Below are 15,246 nucleotides of genomic sequence, written 5' to 3'. Positions count from 1 at the left end.
AAGACTTTCAGATAAGGGGATCCAACGGCCTCACTTCTTAAAGATTTGTTTATTTATTTGAAAGTCAGAGTTACACAGAGAGAGGAGAGGGAGAGAAAGTTCTTCTATCCAATGGTTCACTCCCCAGTTGGCCACAATGGCCAGAGCTGCGCTGATCCGAAGCCAGGAGCCAGGAGCTTCTTCCAGATCTCCCATGTGGGTGCAGGGGCCTAAACTTGGGCCATCTTGCACTGCCTTTCCAGGCCATAGCAGAGAGCTGGATTGGAAGTGAAGCAGCTGGGTCTCGAACCGGTGCCCACATGGGAGGCTGGTACTGTAGGCAACGGCTTTACCCACTGCGCCACAGCGCCAGCCCCCAGTGGCCTCTCTTCACCCCTGTCCAACAGCATAGCTGCTGTTCCCCAGGTTGCTCTCCATGGTGTGAAAATCTGAGTTACCATGCCAGCGAAGAGAGAGCATGGCTGGGGAGGGTGTGGGGAGGAGGGTCCCTGTAGCTTTGCCTCTGCAGCCAAATCGCCCTGGGCAGAATCCCAAGCCTGGTGACCTCTGTAAGTACCAGCTCCCTGTGAAGGAGGCTCGATAACAGGACCCACATCAGAGAGCCCCAGGAAGGGTGAATGAGATAACACAGACCAACATTAGCCTGGGCCTTAGCCCATGGTCTAATTCAAGTTCATTAAGTACTCATCAATCATTATTATCTACTAAGGAGACTTGTAAGAGGGGTCCTTAGAAGTCCTCGTGCCTTCTAGAATATAGTTTGGAAATTAACAACCCAGAGAGGCTGTCTAATTTGTAGATGTTATTCTTTGATGAGAATCCATCAAATGTCGCTCCCCGTCTTCGTGGAGGAACGACACAGGACCCTGCGCTGTTCTTTTGTCTGCTCGGCCCTCCCCGGGTTTGCTGCTGGTTCGTCCCGGGTTGGCTACTGTCCCTTCCACCTCCGTGGAAGGGCGGTTCCCCCTAGCCACTTTCCCCACTTCCGCAGGGGAGCGGCACACCGACGGCCGGCTCTCTCGGGGGCTGCTCAGATGTTCCTTCAGATAGATGTTCCCCCTAGATGTTCCTGGTGCATGTTATCTCTCTCCTCCTTTATAGTCCTCTTCCACCAATCCCAACTCTGCTACCCACACGCCGAGTACGCTGCTCTCCTCCAATCAGGAGCAGGTCCTACAGTTTATTGGTTGAACTGGAGGCAGCTGTGTAGAAGCTGTTTCCTCCTCTCCCAGCGCCATATTGTGGGAGAGCAGATGCATAGAATAAGTCTTAATTCCAGTAACTTAGTCTAGTCCGAGTTGCTCCCCACAATCAAATATTCTTTTTACCAAGTTAAGGTAACCAATCTCATATAAAAAGCAAAAATTTGACATTTAAAAATGCTCCTCTTTGGGGCTACATGCACTAAAAGGACTTTCTCCCCAGACTTCCTTTCTCACACAGGAAAATGGATGTACCAAGATTCCCTTCTGCCTGTGTGCTCATCCTTGGGTCTCCTCTGTGTCCCCTGTCTTTGATACTCCAGCCTTGGCCGCCTCCAAGGCAAGTGGCTCTCCTGTCCCCCATCCAGATGCTTAATGAGTCTCTCTCTTCTGCGCTCCAATTTCAGGCACCGACTGCCTCCTCTTCCAGCTTCCACACTCTTCCTCTAACTCCCTTACTTTCAATTTCCTTCCTTGTGGCACATCAACTCACCGAAAGGTGCCTGCTGGTCTTGGGTATACAGATCATCAAGGTTGCCATTCCTGCCTGTTCTGGCAGCAATGAGAAAAAGTGGAACATTGTTCCTGCCTGGTAAAAAAACCTGAGTTATGAGAAAGCCAGACAAGCAAAAGGATTGCCGGTGGCATTAAAGCAGAAAATAACATCAGTATTGTACTCAGGAGCTCTGGGTTAAAACCCCAGATTTGCTACACTCAGAACATGTGAGCTTCAGCAGTGACATCACCTCTCTAGGCCTAGAGATCATCATCTGTAAATTGCCTTAGGTTGGATTCCTTCGAAGCAGACTTTGGGGCAGAGACTTGTGTACAAGTAGTTTATTCCAGAGGCTGTGCTAGAAGTAGGGGGTGGAGAAGTGAATCAGGGAGGCAGGGAAGCCACCCAGGCTGCTGAGCAGTGCCCAGTGGGCATGCTATGTGGGCAGCAGGGGATCCACCCCACTAGGGGCCTCTGAGAGATGGTGCAGCACCAGCTCAGAGTTGTACCCTGCAAGGAGCAAGAAAGCTAACGTGTTGATACACCCATCAGCTGCAGGAGGCTGCTCTGGGGGGATTAATTCCTCCATATTTCTGGACTGCCGGAGTCAGGCCAAGTGGGGTGGGTGCAAGGAAAGCCTCTTACCAAGTCGCAGGTGCTTCCTTTAGGTGAGAAAGAGTAGGGAGGGGGCTACCAGGGACTGACTGACAACAACAGCTACCACGCCTCAAAGAACTGTTTCGGGGAACAAATGAGAGACTGAAAACCCAGAACAGAGGAGCTGCCCAAGCGAAGCACTGAATGCCCCTGAGTTGGCAAGTAGGATGATGTGCCCCCCAGACCCACCCCTGAATCCTTCCCTCACTTGGCCTCCTTTGTAACCTTCAGCTAGTACAAAACCTGCAAATAGCGCCAAATCCACAAAACAAAATTTCCTAAACCCAACCTTGCTCCCATGTCCACCCTGATCCCCGCGTCTTCGCACAGAGGCTGCCCCAGCTCATCTCCACTGTCCCCTCTGACCACCCACCCTGCCAGCTGCAGCCAGTGGGTGCTTCTACAAGATGCTGGTTTTCTCACATCCCCAGGTTAAGAGCCCACCACAACCCCTATTTTTCCTACAAGAGTATGTACCATGTGTCATGCCATGTTTTGAGGCCCTTCAGTAGTACAGTTTATATTGGTGAAGAAAAAATTTTGAAGTCCACGCACATATGAATCCTCTTAAAATATTCATGGAAACTACACATTATGAAAAACTATCAAAAATGTCTACACCAAAAGAAACTTACCTTTGAGTTCCATTTTCCACGACCTCTGCAAAGTACCTTCATAGATAAGGATGCTGGGAAAAGCTCTTTTTTTTTTTTTTGATGATGATTTTATTTATTTATTTGAGAGGTAGAGTTACAGACAGAGAGAAGGAGGAACAGAGAAAGGTCTTCTATCCTCTGGTTCACTACCCAGATGGCCACAATGGCCAGAGCTGGGCCAATCCAAAGCCAGGAGCTTCCTCCTAGTGTCCCACGGGGGTGCAGGGGCCCAAGTACTTGGTCCATCCTCCACTGCCTTCCTGGGCCATAAGCAGAGAGCTGGATCGGAAGAGGAGCAGCCAGGACAAGAACCACTGGCACCCAGATGAGACACTGGCACTACAGGCGGAGGCTTAGACCACGACGCCACAATGCCAGCACACACCCCTCCCCCGCCCACCCGCCATTCTAATATTGGTCTTCGACTCCAGTTCCTGACTGAAAGCTCCTAAGACCTTTGTCATTTCCTGGGCGACAGCAGCGTCTAGCATTGAGCTCTTAAGTCCTTTGGAACTCCCTGGACAATAGCAGCTCTTTTTGTTCAACGAGCTGACTTGGTGGGCTCCTGCATGGGGCTGGTTAGTAACCTGGAGCTTTCCATCCATTCCCATCCTCCAGAGAATGGAGGGGGCTGGAAATGGAGTTAATATTCTTGCCTATGTGACGAAGCTTCCATGAAAGTCTCTGAACTTTGGGGCTCAGAGGACTTCTGGGGTGGTGAACACATTCACGTCCCGGGAAGGGGGTACACCCAATTCCGTGGTGACGGGGGTGGGAGCTCCTGTGCTCAGGACCCTTTTAGGCCCCACCCTGTGCTTCTCCTCCTGGGGCCGTGCATCTGAATCCTTTATCATATCCTTGATTAACACAATAAGCCGGTGCATGTTAAATTTCCCCTGAGTCTTGGGAGCCATCCTAGAACATTTACTCATACCCAAGTAGGCTATTGTGGGGCTCTCAATGTATAGCACGTGGGTCAGAGATACCTGTGACAACCAACTTCCTGCAACTGGCACCTGCAGAGGGGGCAGTCTTGTGGGGCTGAGCCCTTAGCCTGGGATCTGACCCACCAGGTGGATGACGTTAGAATGGAGCTGAATCCTAGGACAGCTGGATGGTGTCGCTGGAGAAGTGACCGATGCATAGGAAAACTCCACACGCATCTGATGTCAGAGCACAGTATAGTAACGTGTGGTGTGCTGAGTATGAGAACAGGAAAAACAGTTTGGTTTTTCCTATCTTGCATCTCTGCTAAGTAAGTTTTCTCTCTTTGCATGAGCTCCTGGGCTTCCGGAGTGCATCTGCACCCAAACAGCAGCTCAAAGTCAGACGCGGCCCAGAAACGCAGCCCTGAGCAGCGCACAAACATCCCCAGAGGCTGAAAGGTCTCACCTTGACCACAGCAGCCAAGTCAAGGGGTGAGAGCTGCTGATCCAACAAGGAAAAGCAGTCATAACAGAAGACACATTTCTCTTGGCTCTTCCTGCTTTTGGTCAACGCAACTTTAAGCAGAGCCAGCCTCTGAAGCTACACCTGGTAAAAGTTGTGTTTGTAAAAAGTAAAAGGTTGATGGATATATGTGTGAGGGAAGATGTGGCTTATTTGGCTTTTATTTTAATTCTACTTTTAGTAATATAATCACAGGGTTCATACTCCTAAAAACACCAAAGGTATATGGTAAAGTTTCTCTCCCTCTCCACTTCAGCACCCAATTCCCTTTTCCAGGAACTTCCAACAACACCCGTTTCCTTGGGGTAGTGGATATCATTCTAGACATCCTGTACAAGTATAAGCATATACATACATAGTTTTTTCTTCCAACTTATATTTTTCATTTGCTTTTAAAATTTGACTTAATTAAATAAATCTATGTGGCCGGCGTCGTGGCTCAATAGGCTAATCCTCCGCCTGCGGCGCCAGCACACTGGGTTCTAGTCCTGGTTGGGGTGCCGGATTCTGTCCCAGTTGCTCGTCTTCCAGTCCAGCTCTCTGCTGTGGCCCAGGAGTGCAGTGGAGGATGGCCCAAGTGCTTGGGCCCTGCACCTGCATGGGAGACCAGGAGAAGCACCTGGCTCCTGCCTTCGGATCAGCGTAATGTGCTGGCCACAGCACGCCCGCGGCAGCGGCCATTGGAGGGTGAACCAACGGCAAAAGGAAGACCTTTCTCTGTCTCTCTCTCTCATTGTCCACTCTGCCTGTCAAAAGTAAATAAATAAATCTATGCAAAAGACTTTATTCATAAGTTTATAATATTCATAAGTTTAAGATGAAATTTTTAACTATCCATCAGCTGAAGAAACAAAACAAAACCTATCACTTCAGGTGTAGTATCTGTTCTTAACAGTTTAATATCTGCCGCTGCCTGCAATGCCAGCATCCCATGTGGGTGCTGGGTTCGAGTCCCAGCTGCTCCACTTCTGATAAAACTCCCTGCTAATGGCTTAGGGGGAAAAAAAAAACTTCCCCATACTTATGCTTCTACAGCTGCATCATATATAAGTGGCTTCCAATCTTCTGCTTTTATGCACAGACTTACAAAGACTAACTTACAATGAGAACCTTGTTTATCCATTATTTTACGAGTATACAGTAGATTGATGAGATAAATTCCTAGAGGAGTAATCACTAAGTGGAATCTGATGATCAAGGTCATTTTTATAAAAAATAAATATCTCATTTATCCTGCAAAGGGATTGAAACAGATTATGACCCACTTGTGTATTTTGAATTCTAATTAGTTTATTTTTATTTGAAAAGCAGAAAGACAGAAACAGAGACTCTAACAGAGAGAGATCTTTCATCTACTGGTTCACCCCCCACTCTCAGCAGCCAGGTCTGGGCCAGGCCAACTCGGTCCAGGTCTCCCATATGGATGGTAAGGCCCCAATTCCTTGTACACCTGCTAGGGTATGCATCAGCAGGAAGCTGGAATCAGAAGTGCAGTTAGGAGTGAAACCCAGGCACTCTGATATGGGATACAGGCGTCGCAAGCAGGGTCTCAATGCTAGACCAAACACCATCTTCTGATTAATTTATATGTAAAAGTTTAAGATGTCTAAAAGGTCAAGTATCAAAGTCATTTAAGTGATAGAGCTAAGACACAGGAAAGCAAGAAGCACACTTCAAAATGACATTTTTTTTTTGAAAAACATAAAAGCATTAACTATTTTTTCTTCCCCCTGAGGCCATCATGTAAAACAACTCTCGACTTTTCCTTCAACACTTGGTGAAGAGTCCAAATGCATATTTCATCCTTGTTTAATTCCTGTCAGGATTAACACTGCTCAGAAATGACAGAAATAATTACTTCCTGCAATGAGGTAATTCTGCAATCAAGTTCAGCCACACTTTTTGTGATTTTGTTTACTTTGCAATGACTGGGCCTTAGATATTTAAAATATGCATCTTGAGTTTCAAGTTTTGAAGTAAAAACCACTGCAACATATGTCTCTCAGTGTTCAGAAGCATTGGCAACAAGCAGGACAGTCATGAACAAAGCCATTTATCCAGAAACGCATCCACTGTCAGATTATAGGGACCTTTGAAGTGGAATGTCATGGTCACTAGACTTTGGCACTGGAGCCACACAGAAGGCTACCACCTTGACATTCTTGGGGCCGGTGCTATGGCATAGTGGGTAAAGGTGCCGCCTGCAGTGCTGGCACCCCATATGGGCACCAGTTCGAGTTCTGGCTGCTCCACTTCCAATCCAGCTCTCTGCTGTGGCCTGGGAAAGCAGTGGAAGATGGCCCAAGTTTTTGGGTCCCTGCACTCAGGTAGGAGACCCGGAAAATGCTCCAGGCTCCTGGCTTCGGATCGGCCCGGCTCTGGCCATTTGGGGGGTGAACCAGCAGATGAAAGGCCTTTCTCTCTCTCTGCCTCTGCCTCTCTGTAACTCTTCCTTTCAAATAAATAAATAAATGTAAAAAAAATCCAGAGATGAGAGAAAGTGACAGACTCTACTACTCTTTCCCCACAAAAATACCCCCTTAAACACCAGATCCCTCAACCGAGAATATTACATTTGGGAACAAAACGAGGGTAAGCTAAGATTTCTCTCATTACCTTAGGAGCTCTGGGATACTTACCGATTTCTGACCTCAACTGCCACCTTTGAAATTAGCCACACTGGCACCCACTCTGGAAAGCTGCTCGAATTTGCCTACTCTGTGAGCCTGACTGCACATGATATCAGCAATACTCCTAAATTCCTATTTCATGATGTATGGTCTAAGGAACGCCCTCGGGGCCGGCACGGTGGCGCACTAGGTTAATCCTCCACCTGTAGCGCCGGCATCCCAATAGGGGCACCGGTTCTAGTCCCGGCTGCTCCTCTTCCAGTCCAGCTCTCTGCTGTGGCCTGGGAAAGCAGTAGAAGATGGCCCAAGTCCTTGGGCCCCTGTACCCACATGGGAGACCGGAAAGAAGCACCCGGCTCCTGGCTTTGGATCGGCACAGCTCCAGCTGTTGCAGTCATTTGGGGAGTGAACCAAAGGAAGGACGACCTTTCTCTCTGTCTCTCTCTCACTGTCTGTAAGCCCTGGAGTGCAAGGATGTTGGTGGCCCAAGAGGTTGCTCACTAAAGGTCCTCACTACAGAAGCCACATGGAAGAAGCAGGGGCAGGAGAGGACCCTCCTCTTTCCCAGCGCCCCTGGTGTCTAGACAGCAGGCTGTGGTGGCAGGGATGGACGTGTGTGCGGCCGGGCGACGCTCCTTCCCTCTGCAGAGCTGACCTTGACCTGACTCTGCTGAAGCCATCAGTGCAGACCACTGCTGAGCGATGCCTAAATTGTGAGGATTCCCTCCCACCGCGGGAGTGGCGACTTTTCTCCTCCTTGAGTAAAACACGTGTTCTGCCTACAGGATGTCCAGGCTTCTGCCAACAACCTACAACTGGCGAATGCCTCAACACGGCCATAACATCTGGCACCAATATTGCTCCTGATTACGCATCCACTTTCAGCAAAAGAAGCAAATGCTAGCCAGTGCCGCGGCTCACTAGGCTCATCCTCCACCTTGCGGTGCTGGCACACCGGGTTCTAGTCCCAGTCGGGGCGCTGGATTCTGTCCCGGTTGCCCCTCTTCCAGGCCAGCTCTCTGCTATGGCCCAGGAGTGCAGTGGAGGATGGCCCAAGTACTTGGGCCCTGCACCCGCATGGGAGACCAGGAGAAGCACCTGGCTCCTGCCTTCGGATCAGCGCAATGCGCTGGCCGCAGCAGCCATTGGAGGGTGAACCAACGGCAACAGGAAGACCTTTCTCTCTGTCTCTCTCACTGTCCACTGTCTCCCTTTTTAACAAACTCTCTGAGAAATCTCCCCCTTACCAGGCTGGAAATGCATGGATTAAGGTTCTTTGCAGTCCCTAAAACATAAGCTACGTCAGGCGGATGGCTCTGAAGGACACTATGCCTGAGCCATAATGAGACTCAATGACCCACCCCTGCCCAGTAAGAGAGAACACCCTTCTGTGGACCCAAGTTTGACTACAGGATGTGGGGGCGCCTGGGGGAATGAGGACTGGCTGAGATGGACGGCACTCAGGCCGTGGAGCAGGAGCACCTGTTTTTACTGCTCAGGGTGCGTTGCTTTACCTCGCTGTGCCCCATTTTCCTAACCTGTAACATGAGGAGGACAGCAGTATCCACCTGACATTGTTGTTTTGATAGCTAAAGGGGTTCATACACACAAAGAGCTTAGAAGCGTCATCTGATGGTCCCTATTAGTGATGTGAAAAGTATTAGCTACTAGCACTCTACCTTTCAGAAAATAAAACTATCCTCTCCCTCACACATAAATACACACAATCCCACGTGAACTTCAGAGCAGTGCTCTCTTAGGAGGCAACCAAGACCCAGAGAGGTTAAGCAACTTTCCCAAGGTCACACAGCACGTGGCTAGCAAGTGCAAGGTTGCCACGGAGACTAAAAACTCAAACCTGATCTTTTTTCCCATATTCTGAGTGCCAGGAGAAGTACTCAGCATCCAGCTCCAGGAAGGTCACACACAGCCTGCCCTTGAGGGCCTTAAGTAGAGAGTGCAAGGGTCAGAACATAGTGACTCTATAAACATTTAGCCACTCAATTTCTTTCTGAGATTCTTCTCGGAAATTGCTCTAAAATACCAGATTCCCAGGGAACCTCTGGAAAGATTGGCCTCCAAGTGACATTTCGCTGTGACTGCTCCATTGATAACAAATGGATATTGGTAAAAGCCTGGCCCCAATAGACACTCACTGGAGCTCATGGCCAAAGCCACATAACCCTTGGACTGAGAGGGTACAAGGGAGTTCATTCTCTGGGCGAGGCCACGTGGTTGGCTTAGAAGAGAGGGGAGACTGTAACGCGAGCCCCCGTCACAACCTCAGACACAGGACAAGGTGCTCTCCATCCATGCTTGTGACGAGGGCCTGGAACAAGAAAGGTGTCTGCCACGAATAGGAGAGTAAAACTAATTACACTGTAGGGTTCTTGGCTGCGTGCAGAAGTCATCTGTCATGTGCTTTCCAGGCCAAAGGAGCTTGGAGCTCAGGCCTGAGGGACTTCCAGGGAAACCTGTTTGGAAAAGGGCGGTGTAGGCCGGTGCCGCGGCTCACTAGGCTAATCCTCCGCCTTGCGGCGCCGGCACACCGGGTTCTAGTCCCGGTTGGGGTGCCGGATTCTGTCCCGGTTGCCCCTCTTCCAGGCCAGCCCTCTGCTGTGGCCAGGGAGTACAGTGGAGGATGGCCCAAGTGCTTGGGCCCTGCACCCCATGGGAGACCAGGAAAAGCACCTGGCTCCTGGCTCCTGCCATCGGATCAGCGCGGTGTGCCGGCCGCGGCAGCCATTGGAGGGTGAACCAACGGCAAAGGAAGACCTTTCTCACCTGTCTCTCTCTCTCACTGTCCACTCTGCCTGTCAAAAAAAAAAAAAAAAGAAAGAAAGAAAAGGGCGGTGTAATCTGAAAGAGATGAGAACGGAGTCAAAAGGAAGGACTGAAGAGCAAGAATTCAGCAGCCCTTTCTTCCGGAGACCCAGTGTAGTGGGGGACTTGATGCAGAGTCCTCGCATATGGGGAATTGTTCTGTCATTAAATAATGGAGGACTATTAGTCGTGCACCTGCTGCAGCGTGTCAGACACCTCACGAGGGACCAGTAATAGACTGAAGACTAAAGCCCAGAGAACTTACAGTCTAGCAATGGGGAAAAAAACAGACTGTACCCAAATATGCAAGATCCTTCCAGTTAGGGACAACTGTTATGCAGAAATACAAGGGTGAGAACTCCTGGAGTCTCCTGTGCATCGCTCCCTTGGGAAAGGGAGCTGAAGAGGAGGCCCACCCGCAGCCTTCCTGTGGGACCGCCTGCCGCCTCACTGCAACCACCCGCCCTGCGATACACGCGGTTTTTCTCTGCTCGGGGGGCCCCCATCTATTTTCTTAGGCTGTGATTCAGACATAACAGTGAGCTTAGAAAACCTCAAAAAAATAAAGAAGAGGGTCATGTGACATGGACACGGGTGGTCAGCTTCAGACGAGTGGTTAGGGAAGGAATAAGGGTATTAGAGCTGAGACCTAAACATCGGGGGCAGGGGACGTTAGCCAAGACAGGAGACGGGAAAGAGTCCAATCAAAGGGAAAGAGTCCAATCAAAGTCAACAGAACATCCTGCCCAGAGGCCGAAACCTACAGGGGAGGCAGGCTGGGGAACGTGCCACGAGGGGTGGAGCTGAAACCCCAAGGCAGCCCCGATCCAGACCACACAGGGCCTGGGGCCACTGGGAGGGCAGCGGGTTTTAAAGACTTGGCAAGTGGGTTCTAGCCTAAGCCATGGTGAAACCACTTAGAGCGCAGAGGGCTGTTTTGAATCAGAGGAACCAGACAATCTGATTCCCATCTCTGAGAGATCACATGGGCTGTCCTGTGCAGAACACCCGTGCCAGGTGGGTTGGTGTCCATCTCCGCCATGAGCCTAGGAGTTCCATGAGGTCAGGAGCTGTGCTGGTTTGGATTACCCATATCTGTCATGCAGGCCCCCCAACAGGGAAAAGACCGTGAACACGTTTAAGTGAACAAAAGACAACACAGCTGTGGGTCATTTCTCCAGGAAAATGCACTCACGCATATGCACACCACACACACAAGGACTCAGGTTAGGAACTCTTATAGAACGGGCCAACTGACTCCTGGTTTATCAGACCAAAAAGCCGGGAAAACCCTTCCCTCTGGGTTCTTCAGTGTGGGCGCACAGGGAAGTGGATACGTTGACGACACAAGAGAGTCAATGGGATATCTCTGGATCCTCTCAGATAAAGCATAAACAGCATGCTTTTCAATGTTTACTTATTATTTATCTCCATTGTTTTTAAAAGGCAGAAGACAGAGATAGAGACAAAGATCTCCCATCCACTGGCTCACTTCCTAAATGCCCAAAACAGCCAGAGTTGGGCCAGACAGAAGTCAGGTTTAAAACTCAATCCGGGGCTGGCGCTGTGGCGCAGCAGGTTAAAGCCCTGGTCTGCACCACTGGCATCCCATATCAGCGCCAGTTTGAGTCCCGGCTGCTCCACTTCCAATCTAGCTCTCTGCTATGGCCTGGGAAAGCAGTACAAGATGGCCCGAGTCCCTGGGCCCCTGTACCATGTGTGAGACCAAGAAGCAGCTCCTGGCTCCTGGCTTCAGATCAGCACAGCTCTGGCCGTTGCAGCCATCTGGGGAGAGAACCAGCGGATGGAAGACCTTTCTTTGTGTCTCTCCCTTTCCCTCTATAACTCTAGCTCTCAACTAAATAAATCTTTAAAAAAAAAAAAAAAAAAAAAAACTCAATCCAGGGGGCTGACATTGTGGGGTAACATTGTGGCGTCTCTCTCTAACTCTCTTAAATAAATCTTTAAAAAAATAAGTAAATAAATAAATACTGGAAAATAAGAATGTCCTGGTAAACAGGTTGAATAATGTGTAAGATCTACACTGCTATCTGTATCTCTATAACCACCAGGCAGGTCTGGGAGACAGATAGATTTCCTGCTGGTCAGCAGGCCCAGAAGGTGGATACATTTTCTTTTGGGTAACTACTTGGCTAGCGGCCACTACTGTAAAAACCCTCTTATAAAAGCCAACTCATTCTGTTGGGCAGTTGCTGCCCGCTGTGCTGGCTGTATAAAGACCTTACCATCAGGCCAACATTGTGGGATAGGGGGTGAAGCCACCACCTGTGACACCAGCGTCCCATATGGGTGCCAGTTCAAAGCTAGGCTGCTCCTCTTCCAATTTAGCTCCTTACTAGTGGCCTGGGAAAGCAGCAGAAGACGGTCCCAGTGCTTGGGCCCCTGGTACCCACATGGAAGATCTGGATGAAGCTCTTGGCTTCAGCCTGGCTCAGCTCTGATAGTCTGTGGCCATCCAGGGAATGAACCAGTGGATGGAAGATATCTCTCTCTCTCTCTCTTTCTGTAGCTCTGCCTTTCAAATAAGTAAGCGATAACATCTTAAAAAAAAAAAAAAGTTCCATATACCTACAGCTCCATGAGTGTTTTTCCAGCTCCCAGCCTTGTGCAGCCAAGCTCAGATCCAACAAACAACAAATAGGTAAATAAAACAATAAAAGCTTTGGTAATATCTTCAGCCACAGACAGCCAGTTCTACTGGCCCGAGAGTCATTTTATATTTTCCTATTTCCTTCCCTGTCAGATTCTCAAATACCTTATTTCCCTTGTTTTCACAGTCAACTTACAAATTCTATTTTCGTCCCCTGCTTTTCTTGGAAGACCTTCTTTCCAAACAAACACTACTCTGTTCTCTCACACATGTTGAGCAAAAGAGAGAAGCAAAGCTGACCTCAAAGAAAAATTAAGCACAGAGACACAACAGTTCCTGGGCCTAATAAAATAACCTTGAAGGAAAATCTTGTAAGGAAATCTACCTTTCAGTAAAAACTGACAGAAACTCAACTCCCACAAGCCGAAGGGCAAAAGGAATCCACTGGTTTGGGGAACTGGGAAGTTCAGGAGTTGGGGCTGGCTGCAAGCACAGACTGACGCAGGGGCTCAGCGCTGCCTGAGGGCCTTGCAGCGCTCCCTGCTCTGCCGGGCTGTAATCCTGCAGACGCCCCTTCCTCCGTGGCAGTCAGGAGGCCCACGGCAGTCCCTGTCTCCCAGGCCTCCAGCTTAATGATCCCAATGCTCTTCTCCCTGAACATGACACAGCAAAGCCACAGAACACTCTGGTGCGTCCTTCTTAGGTCTGTCCACCAGGGAGGCCCAACACAGACTTCCTGCTTACACCTAGGGGCCACCTGGACTGCAGGAAATGCACTAAGAGTTCCCCCAAAGCACAGAAATCCTCTATGCCTTCAAGCAAGTCAAGGTTATGATCACAGGATACTTCATCAAGCTTAAAACTACAAAACCTTGTTCCTTACACCAGCTGGAAGTAGTGAGTTTTCAATTTCAATTTCAATTTCAATTTCAAGGCGAGACATTGTCTGATTTGTCTGTACTATATGACATGCTTCTGAATATCAGATTGAAAATCTGCTTATAAAATTGGCAAGAAAAACTCAAAAGAGCCACTTGTAAATGAGTTTATGGTCCTTTGATCTCCCTGAAACGTTTCTGCTCAGGACAAAGTCTTTTTGCAGCACTGCCTGCCAAAATTTATCTTCTTTACTTTAGCCATGAACTTGATAAGCCCTCTGAAACTCCATGAAGAGATCTCAGGGTGGGCTCCATATTTAGCTCTGTTATAAAACAACTTAAGAGGTGGTATCTATATTCTTCCTACCAAAAGCTCCCTGGCTTTCTCCCAGAATCTTCCTGGTCATCTGAACCAATGCGCTCAGTCACATTCCCTTAGACTATTGGATGCTTCAGTAAATGTCTAAGTCTTACCCTCCACAGCACAAAGCAGATGACTCACATCAAACCCGAGTGTCTTAATAAGGCCAAGACTCATCTAAGAACAAAAGCTTAGTCATCCTTGCTGTAGGAAGTCATTCGTTTTCACAATGGAACCACACAAACATGAATGAGAGCTGGTACAATATGCCAGGTTAATGTCAAATATCTTTTATTTGGAATGACATGATTAAAGCCAGATTTCCAAGACACCCTCACAAAGGCAGAGGAGATAAATGAATTTTAAAGCACTGGTTCTCATCTATGACTGACACACTGTTGGGTGTCTCAGATCATCAACAATGACACAAAAATCTTCAAAACAAAAATAATTCTCAATCAATTTTATTCAAAACCATAAATAAACAGGCCAAGTAAGAGAGGACTGCGATCTTCTAAACATCACAGCCCAGGAAGACTAATATTTATTGCTGACTCAGCTCACAACATTATCCCTTTTAAAAACAGCAGCACGGTCACAAGAAAATGTTTCATGGGCACCTCACACGAGCATCAGAGCTTCCCAGAGCAAGGCGCCGCGGCTCTGCCCCCAGGAGCTTCCAGTGCAGCTGGAGAGACACTGCAGACATCCAGAACACACAGGAGGACCCAGGGCTCAGTCCACACCCAACAGGAGCAATCACTGGCGGAAGTCATCATACACCTTACAAGTGAGCCACAGGAATTTCTTAGCTTACACGCTAAATCAAGTTTCAACTTGACACAGCAAAAAAAAAAAAAATTTTTTTTTTACTTAGTGTGTTTATACTTGTGTTCATTCGTGTTTCCACTCAATTGAATTAAGGGAGGAAAAACATAATTCCAGGCCAACTGTACCATAATGTTCATTGTCCTAAGTGAAGGGATGGCTTGTTCAGGTCCTAAATTTTTCCACAGTTCCACGTCCTGATGTCGAGCTCAGCAGCTTTTACTGCCAAACCGATGTGCAAATTCGGATAGCGTGTAGACAGCGCCCCATCCCACCTTAGGGTCCATACTGATGAAATCATTCAGGTTCATTTTGGAATCTAGAAAAATACATGAAAGAAATGTCTACTGAAAACACGATTTGGGTTTAACAGCAACAAAACAACTCCAAACACCACAGGAGGGAAACTGTTCAAGTGGGTAAGGGTTCAATGTCACTTCTGCGGTATGCTGGCCTTTGGCACAACCTCTACCTCATCACGACAAAACGTCACACAAACCCAAAGCGAGGGACACCCTACAAAATAACAGGCTTCAAAAGCATAAAGGCTGTAAAAGAAACATAGGGAGAAAAAAACTAGCACAGATCAGAGGGAACTGGAAAGACATGAAAAGGTAACCATAATATCATGGGGTTAGATTCTGGACCAGAACAA

At 48.5% G+C, this 15,246-nt stretch overlaps 1 protein-coding gene across 2 annotated transcripts in view; it reads right to left on the bottom strand.

Moving 5' to 3' along the window:
* Positions 1-14,037: 14,037 nt before the first annotated feature.
* NTAQ1 (N-terminal glutamine amidase 1) overlaps positions 14,038-15,246 on the bottom strand; it is a 28,125-nt gene continuing 26,916 nt past the window's right edge. For both annotated transcript variants that reach the window (XM_008255878.5, XM_089336469.1), the window contains one exon: positions 14,038-14,910. In XM_008255878.5, the coding sequence (XP_008254100.3) occupies positions 14,801-14,910 (110 nt within the window). In that variant the 3' untranslated portion in view covers positions 14,038-14,800. The remainder of the gene's footprint in view (positions 14,911-15,246) is intronic.

Source organism: Oryctolagus cuniculus, chromosome 6 (genome assembly GCF_051225735.1).
Source record: "Oryctolagus cuniculus isolate XC-2025 breed Fujian yellow rabbit chromosome 6, ASM5122573v1, whole genome shotgun sequence".
NCBI classification, from domain to species: Eukaryota; Metazoa; Chordata; class Mammalia; order Lagomorpha; family Leporidae; genus Oryctolagus; species Oryctolagus cuniculus.
Note: the sequence above shows the minus strand (reverse complement) of the source record. Positions and strands in the feature narration are given on the sequence as shown.